The sequence below is a fragment of the Macaca thibetana genome, chromosome 14, assembly GCF_024542745.1.
Source record: "Macaca thibetana thibetana isolate TM-01 chromosome 14, ASM2454274v1, whole genome shotgun sequence".
In the NCBI taxonomy this organism is placed as follows: domain Eukaryota; kingdom Metazoa; phylum Chordata; class Mammalia; order Primates; family Cercopithecidae; genus Macaca; species Macaca thibetana.
The window spans coordinates 62,577,779-62,587,096 of NC_065591.1; the positions used below are offsets into that span (position 1 = coordinate 62,577,779).

The 9,318-nt window shown below is 40.5% G+C and overlaps 2 protein-coding genes across 2 annotated transcripts in view; one reads left to right on the forward strand and one right to left on the reverse strand.

The window, feature by feature from the left end:
* The window catches only part of RHOG (ras homolog family member G), a 1,041,648-nt gene that overhangs the window by 432,694 nt on the left and 599,636 nt on the right, over positions 1–9,318 (forward strand). The gene's annotated exons all lie outside the window — the stretch shown is intronic.
* On the reverse strand, positions 741–1,783 carry LOC126935262 (olfactory receptor 52I1). The gene is given in 2 exon segments (XM_050756512.1): positions 741–1,681; positions 1,684–1,783. Coding segments are annotated over 2 exon segments (972 nt in total). The 5' UTR covers positions 1,715–1,783.

The window sequence follows — 9,318 nt, forward strand, 5'->3', positions numbered from 1 at the left end:
CTCCAACTAGCTTAACAATAGGATATACATTTAAAAGTTAAGTGGTATTTTATAGAACATAACAATATACCTGGGTGTCCAAAGTGATTTGGAATCAGAGAACCAAAGACTTATTCTCTTCATCCATTCTTGGAGATTGGCCTTTGATGCACGGGCCAATCCCAATTTTCTCCTTCCAGTTTATGTGTTGTAGAATTACCACCATCTCTGATCCCAAGTTTATATCTCCCTAGATGAACAGTAAACCATATGGCTTGGGAAGGACCCTGGTCTAGGTGTGAACATAGAACCCAAATGGAGTGAGATCACTATTGGGCCAGAGGGCAGGGTCATATATTAATAGCTTCTTCCATGTAATCACTTGGAGACAAGAACAGTTCTGAGAATATCAGTCAGGTTTCGGGGGAGATACCAAACACTTGGTTTCTTCAGCAGAGGGGATGGTAGGATGGTAGGTAGGAAATATGGGTCAGAAGCTGTAGAAGGAAAAATTCCAGAGCTGTATTCTATACCAAACTTACTCTGATTCAGACACTATTGTATTAACCCATTAAAAATGTCAGAAAATTAGAAACATTTCATTCATATTCTTGGTAGAAATTTAAAAGTGACACAAAGATATCCTTTACAGCTTCATCTTAGAATTCCTTATAGTACCAGGTAAACCAATCCCGCTCCACAAATCTCTAAGGCATCTTTGAAGGTGGCTGGAATGCTCCAGATCCGAACAGATATTGTGTTCATGAACCCAGGTTGGAGTGGTCAAAGAGGAAGTGCATCAGATAACTCCATATTCTCTCCCACAATTGTTTGGTCCTCATGCCATAGATGATGGGATTTAAGGTGGCGGAGGTGATCATGTACAGGGCAGCCAGCAGCACCTGGGTGTGCAAGGGCACTACATCCTGCCCCAGCCAGGCCGCATAGACGGATGCCATCCCAGGTAGATAGTACAAAGCCATTACCCCCACGTGGGAGCCACATGTGCTTAATGCTTTCAACTGAGCTGTCTTTGAGGAGAGACCAAATACTGCCCTGAGAATTAAGACATAGGAGGCAGCAATGAAGACCACATCAGAGCCCACCATAATAGAGGAACCAATCAGACTATAGAGACTGCTGGGCATGGGGTCAGCACATGCTAACCTGGCCAAAGCTATGTGCTCACAGTAGGAGTGGAGAACCACATTGGAGCCACAGAAAGGTAGATGACTCACCATCCAACTCAATGGAGTCATGAATGTGGCAGCTCTAATGGTGATGGTCAGACTCATTCCCAGCATCACTTGAGGTGTGAGAATTCTCTTGTAGTGTAGAGGCTTGCAGATGGCTACATAGCGGTCAAAAGCCATGGTTAGCAGCAGCCCTGTCTCCACAGCTGTGGCTAAGTGGACAAAAAACATCTGCGTGAAACAAGCATTAAAGCTGATGGAGCCGTCTCCTGAGCAGAAGATGCTCACCATCTTGGGTACCACCAAGGAGGCCATAACAATGTCCACAGCAGCCAGAACACACAGAAAGCAACACATGGGCTCATGTGGAGTGGAATCCATCCAGATTGCAGTCACAATGAGGGTGTTTCCTAACAGGGCTATGATGTACATGGCACTCAGTGAGATAGCCAGCCAAAGTTGTGAAGATTGCAGTCCTGGGATACCCACAAGGAGAAAGGAAGCAGGGTTTCCATTGTGTGGTTGTAGGCTGGACCCAGCATCACAAGTGAGACATTTTTCCCGTTAATGCACAAATGATGTATGAGAAGAATGCAATCCTGTAAGATTTGTTGACACGTGTGGTGCTGGGAAAACCTAGGGATATTCTCAGCTTGGTGGTAATCTCAGGATCAAAAATGTGGCATCTGACAAAATTATCCTGTGCCACTTTTATCGTCCTTAATATTCTTCCCTTACAAATTTATATTCATTGTTCGTGGATCAACTCATGGCTTACCTCCTTTGGAAAGCCTTTTCTGCTTTCTTCCTTCCCCAGTCCGTACCCTTTCATCTGAGCTTTCATGCAGTCTCCCATCATGACCTCAGAGAGACTAAATTGATCATTGTAATGCTCTCCCTAGACTTTATTGTATGCATTTAGGTGTATGTCTCTTGTTTATGATCTTATACAAAGGGTGTAATCCATAACTGAGGTCACAAGTCTATTAAAATAAGTCTATTAATATATATTTATTATGGTAAAGTTTCCACGGAATGAAGGATAAACAGAGAAATGAATCTGTCTTTCATCTCTGTATGCTCAGTTACTCATTGTTGTATGAACAAAAGCTTCCTGAGGTCAAACATATCATATTTTTTATCCTTGGCGCAGTGCCTATAAAAAAATATGAAAGAAGTATCCTTGTGGTGAAAGAAATACATGAATGACTTGGGAAAAATAAGATCATTAGAGAACAACAAAATCACCTTCCATAGGAGATAATAAAGTACCTGGAAATATTTATAATCCTTACCTTCTCTAAACTTTGCCCTGAATATCCTATTTACTTAGGTTCAATTAACAGATTAAATTAGTACAAACAAAACCTTGGGACTACCTTATAGATGAACTTTCCCCAATAAGCTTTTATGATTTTTCAGTGCAGCTAACTCTTTTTTCATGATAAACTACCAAGTCATTCCAGGCAACAAGGAAGCTTTATCCTTTAGAAAGTTAAGCACTTTATTATGAACATAGTATGTGACAGTACTATGTTAAAAAGCGTAGTATTCATAATGTGAGTGTATTCCTCCATTTTTAAAATAGATCAAACATCCATTCCATACAACACAGTTTGTATAACTTAAATGTGATTAAATATTCTAGCCAAGATCATGTAGTGTGTGATAAGTTTGGGGTTTAAGCTGTAACTCCCAGGTGTCCATCCAGCCCAACGTGGATAGTGAAGAAGACAACTGTGGATAAAACAAGGTTAGGGGTTTCACTTGGCCAGGTTTGATGAGACAAAGATAGCTACTGCTATGCACAGCCTGCAGCTGAGGTACACCACTTGTTGATCTCTGTTTATTGCTGCATTCACCATCCATTGCCTCTGTCAGGTGTTACCATATCATACAATGTGTAATAATCTGGCTGGAGAACCTAAAATAGAAGTAGTCAGCCTAAACTACCATTACAGTCCTATGTGGTAGCCCTTTAGTTACTTTCTCCATAGGATGATTGGTTTCCATGATTTCATATGGTGTTTGGTCATGGACACATTTTCCCAGCCATGTGAGAATATTCTTTGCAAGGGTTGCTGCTTCTTATGGTGGTAACATTCAGCTTTGGGAGACAGTGGCTGATCTTCTTCATGGAACCCCTAGGTTTTTTTCTTCAGAATACAGCCTACAAATCCTGCATAGTTTCATGTACCACACTCAAAATGTGGTACTGTTCCTACATCATCAAGAGGCAAAAAGCACTGGTTCTAGATTCATACCTCTAGACCTAAAAATCCACTCTGTCACTTGCTAGCCACTTTGCCTTAGTCAAATTATGTAAACACACCAAGCCCCAGTTTCTTCATCCATAAAATGGAGGTAACAGTACTTACATCATAGAAATATTTTGAGACTTAAGTGATAAGCTTTGTAAAAGTGCTCAGCGTGATGCTTGGTGCTTTGGTGCTCAATAAAATGTAGCTAATATAAAATGAACCGGTTTTCCCTGCATAAATCCCATACTTTTAGATTGCTCCAAGTAGCATCCTTAAATGAGAGTGTGTGACTTGAAGACCACTATTAAAAAGTAAAAAGCCACTCAACCCACATTGCCTGAAGCTTTTCTCCTGTCCTCCCATAATTCACCGCTGAAGATGTCTCACCCACAGGCTATACACAGCAAGATTCTTCTAATTGGACTATGATGAGGAGCTCACTGTCTGTCCCATTATAGATCAGGTCTCAAGGTTAGAATTTTTTTTGTTTGCTAGTTTGCTAATTTTTTTTTCTTTCTTCATCACACCTGTGACAACATCTTCCTTACTTTTGCCTACAACCCCTCTTTAATAAGAAAGCCTAAGAATGGCTCCACTTCTGCTGTCATATAACAAGTCTTGCCAAACTGAATTCAGATTAAGGATGGAGCAGAGGCAGGTATGACAAATATTTCTTTTTCAGTCTAAATTGCTACTTCAACTCTTTTTCCTATTGCCATTGGATCATTTTGCTTCCAGAGAAATGGACATGTAGGTTGGTCACAGACCTGAACTCTGGATGCCAAGAATGGACTAGAATATGTTAAGGACATGTGATCTCTTTTCTCAAACCCTCATGGTTCTAATTTATATATCTCAAGGCCTCAGCCTAGTAGTTCACCACATCCATTGCGTGATTTGTGTTGACGTAACAGTAGTCCTATATAGCCCAAGAACTGTCTTAGGTGTTCAGGCACTCTTAAATGATGTGTGCTTATTTGCCAAACCTCAAGACTAGCTTGCTTTATCCATTACTTCCTGTGCCTCTCCTGAACAAAGGGTTTCCATAGTAGGAAGCTGCCATTGTATACTGTCTCTAGTTTCCCCTTTTTATACAAGCTACCTTTGTATACTGTCTCTAGTTTCCCCTTTTTAAGTTCTCATCAGGGGCATCAGTTTTGCCGGAGTGATGAGGTAGATCAGATTAATGGAATTCTATGCTCAGAATCCCATCTACTGCAGTAGACATTTTCCCTGTTAAACGAGCACTAGAGGAACGTTTACCAGGTTCTCAATCCTAACCAAAAGACATATGCTTGCCCCTTCAATTAACCTTCTTGAAAGCCTAGCACTGATTGACTCCACACCCAGGTGCCAACAATAGCTGTGATGGGAGTCCTCAGTTGTTTTCTAAAAAGCCAAATTTCTGGGACATGATTACACTCTGTGGTCTGTGTAAAAGAAATAAACCTACAACAAGAAGAAAATCCCTGAGTTTAAGAAATGCTATTTCATGGAACAGATTGAATAGAGTAGTGAGCTCCACATCACAGTCAGTTTATAGGGGCTTACTGTAAACTGCTGGGACACTGGGTGAGACATCTGAAGTGATGGGTCACAAGAAGATTAGGGAAAGCTTTTGAAGTAGAATGGTAGTAAAGAGTGAAAGAAAATTTAGGATATGCTTGAAACTACCGCATGTGTTGTGGATGCCACAAACTCAGGCTTATGCATTATTGCATAAAGGGCTGCAGAAAGCTTGGGGATCCAAACAGCCTCTTCCCCACTCACCTTTGATGCAGGATATTCCTCCCCTGGCTGCCCTGTGTAAATTCACCTTTCTTCAGGAGGCAGCCTCAGCTGATGCTTGCCTCAATCCTCCAGCCCTGGAAACTAACTGGGCATACCTTTCATGACCTCAAGAGTGTTTTTTTTTTTTTTTTTTTTTTTTCATTTTTCATTTACTTTTCTTCTTAATTAGCACTGCTGGAGATTTAATTGTTGGTAATCTTTTCAAAGAAAAGGATATTTGATTTTGTTGGCTGTTTCTTTTTAAAATGTTTATTTTACTCAATGTATTGATACTGAAAATTTCTTGGCGAAGATCAAATGTCATCTCCATTAAGGATCTGTTGCCAGTCCAGTGACTCTTTTTCTTTCTGTTTTACCAAAACATCTCACACAACTGCCTGTTCCTTAATTTTTTGGTTTTCTTTTTGAACCATTATGGACATACTGGAAAACGCACAAATCTCAAGTGTTCAGTTAGATGAGTAATTACAATGTGAACACATGAACACACGTATGTAGAAATAAACCAAGATATACATACTGTTGCTCAAGGCTGGTAAGGCATACTGTTTTCAGAACGCTGTGTCCAAGCTCTCCTAAGACATTTTTCTAGCCCCGCACCTGCCTTTTTTTAACCCTGTGGAAACATTCACATGCAGATCTAGAGGCCCAGTCACTGCAACGTAGCTTTAAAAAGTTCGACCGGGCATGGTGGCTCAGCCTGTAATCCTAGCACTTTGGGAGGCCGAGGTGGGAGGATTGTTTGAGCCTGGACAATATGGCAAAACCACGTCTCTACAAAAAATACAAAAAAATTAGCTGGGCCTGGTGGCAAGCACCTGTAGTCCCAGCTACTCAGGAGGCTGAGGCACGAGAATCACTTGAATCTGGAAGGTGGAGGTTGCAGTAAGCCGAGATCATGCCACTGCACTCCAACCTGGATGACAGAATGGAGACGCCATCTCAAATAAAAATAAAAAATAAATAAAGATAAAAATAAAAAGTCTCTTAATGTCAATAACTCATGATTCACAAAGCACAAGACCTGTGAGGATTTTTCATTTCTATTAAAAGAGAGGGAAGTACATAATTCAAGTTGAAATTGTCTTACAGGTAAAAGAACTAATGCGTAACTCATTTGAATAGAGCCTTTCCCTTTATGACAACCCTGTGCCTCTTCCTGAGTACCTCCACTGTCCCACCAAGCATACTCACAGTCACCCCTATTGCTTGGATCTTTTCCTATAACTTCTCTTGGTCCCTGAAAACTGTTACTCCACCAACTCAAAATTGGACTTACCTTTCCTCTCTCTGCTTTGAATCAAAGTAATCATATTTCCATTCCCTCTCCACATCCCTCATCCAGACATCATTTCCATAAGGTCTTGATATCAGCAGATATACCACCAGACCTAGACAGCCCTATATGGGAGGCATGAGGGCTTGTAACTTTCATTCTGGGGTGACCCAGGCTTGACGTCAGGTCATCAGCCCAACATTCGATCTCTATCAGCCCAACACCTGATTCCCAGGTCAGTTACCTACATCCTTGGAGTTTTCTCTGTTCAAATTTCCCTGATGGGTTGATGCCCGGTAGTCCACATTTCTTTTACTCAAAAGAAGAGGGTTTGTACGAGAGGGTTTGTTCAAGAGGAGCCGGAAAAAATGACACAAAATCAATAAACAGTGGAAAGTCATGGGGAGGAGTATTTTCTTTTCCAAAGAATTCCCGCTGGGAGCCCTCTTTTCCTTCTGGATACTCTATCATCCTGCCTTGTCCCTGGACACCCACCTTACTTTGGCCTCTGCCCAGCAGCCAAACACTGCACCTCCTCCGGAGACTGGTTTTTCTTTGTGTTCTGGCACTTGGGGCTTTCCAGATTGCAGGAAGAGACAGAGGCTTAGTGGCTGGAGAGTCCTTGTTTCTTCAAGTCCTCAGAGGATACCTAAAAGACCAAGAGCATAGAGTACAAACTGAAAGAAAAAAGAAGATCAAATATTGGTAGGATTTGTGAAAGGTTACTATGTGCCAGGCATCCTAATAAATGCTTTTCAAAAATTAGTCAGTTTTCAGAACCTCCTGAAGTAACTGTCATCATCTCATTGACATCTTATAGATGAAGCCGAGGTTCATAAAGGTCACAAAGTTAGTAAGCGAGAGAGTTAAGATCTAAATTCTGATAACTATAAGTCACTTTAATTTTATTGTAGAACTGTTCACACTAATAGTGTACTTAATATCTTAAAGTCCAGTTCACTCTTCCTCGTTCTGCCTGGGTTCTCAAGGTAGGCTTTGCTAGTTAAATGTCTCCCATGACACTACTATAATGGCCTGTTGAGTGCAGAAGGGAAATAGGATGTTAAGGAGAGCAAGAAAGATGAGCTTTTCAAATTGGAGATGGGAAATGTGCCTGAGTACAAAGGTATGAGAAGGGAAATGTTCTCCAAATAGATAATAAACCAGAGGTGGTAGAGTCAGGGGACTTCAAAAGGAATGAAAATACAAGAGCCTAGAGGGGTGCATGGGGCTATGTTTTCAAGGTCATGACTTCTGCCTGGGCATCATCTTTGGGAAGAAGTAAACTTGAGAGAAAGAAGTCAACAGGCAGAAGATATAAAGTTGGTTGTATTTTTAATGGCAAACATATAAATATTTGGAAATACAAAAAATCAGGGGACAATGCTGCATATTCCCAGCTCTCCCAATCCTCAATGGAGGTATTTATGAAGAGAATGATGAGAGGCCATTTGTTGTCTTATTTTGAGGGGTGATGAGAAAGGAGTGGGAATAGGCTTTGTGCCTTCTTCAGCCTAAACTAGCACATTCTTAAAGACCAGGTGGACTTCAGTTTAACTTAACATCTGATAGAAGACCCATTCTTCAAGCGTGCAAAACGACTAGTCCTCCCAACACCTGCTTAGTATCTTAAACTCCAAAACCTGATTCCCTGTAGAGTCATTCAGTGAGCAGGCCATAACATAAACATCAGCAAGCATATTGAACATTGATAAGTGAACAATCAAATGCAGAAGACAATTGAGATATGATTTAAGTAACCCCAGCATGAGATGAGTCAGCTAAACTGTGATACTCTTTGCTAAGATTCAACCTGTTCCTACTGAAGCATTCAGAGCAGTATTAGATCCTCACAAACAGATGGTGGCCTTAAACTCACGTTTTCATTCCCAGTCCCATAGGGGAAGACTTCCAAATAGAAATATTCCAAAAATGACAGAGACCAAAGATAACAGAATAATGATACGAGAAGGTATTCTATATGGAAGCAAGAGCTTTCAACATCTTTGATTGTGCCTCCTTTATCATTATTTGCTTATAGTCCTTGCCATTCAACCTTTATAACCTACATCATATAGAAGAATGCTTAGGATGACATAAAAGCAATCATTGAACAAAGTTGCCATAGCCTATAAGAGAACAGAAAAAGCAGACAAAAATAGGCAAGAGTTGTATATCTCAAAAATTGAGCAGAAATGTTTGATTTTGTGTCTAGCTAAAGTTGCCTTCTTGTGTTCAAGATAATATGGCTAAAGAAACCTAAGAAATATTGACATAGGTCTTCAAACTTCAGAAAACACTTCAGTTCCTTCATCTCTCCCTTTTCAAATCTCCACACTGTACTCCAACACAATAGAGGCATTTAGAAATACATCAAGATCTATCCTCAGGAACACACATGTCATCTAAGTCTATTAACTTGGCTATTTACATTAGTTGATGCAGAATCTTGAGGTCCTGAAAGTCCCCCGCCCCAAATATTACTAAGACTCCCCAGGAGTACCTGTAGTAGTTATCACAAATGAAACCCAGTGTTCCATTTCTAGCATTTGTGCCCCAGTGTAACCCCCTCTTCCTGAGTGGTCCTGGACCTAATGGTTTACTTCTAATGAATAGAATTCTGCAAAAGCTATGAGATTTCACTGTCCAAATTAGTTATAAACACACAGTGCTTTCCATGTTACCCTGTTTTACTGCCTTTCTCACCCTTTAAGAGGTAACACAGTATTAATGGTTAGTGTTGATGACTGAACTTGGCAAACAGTGTGCAAAAAAGAAAAACTAAAGACTAATCTTATAAGAACTGACCCAAAAATAC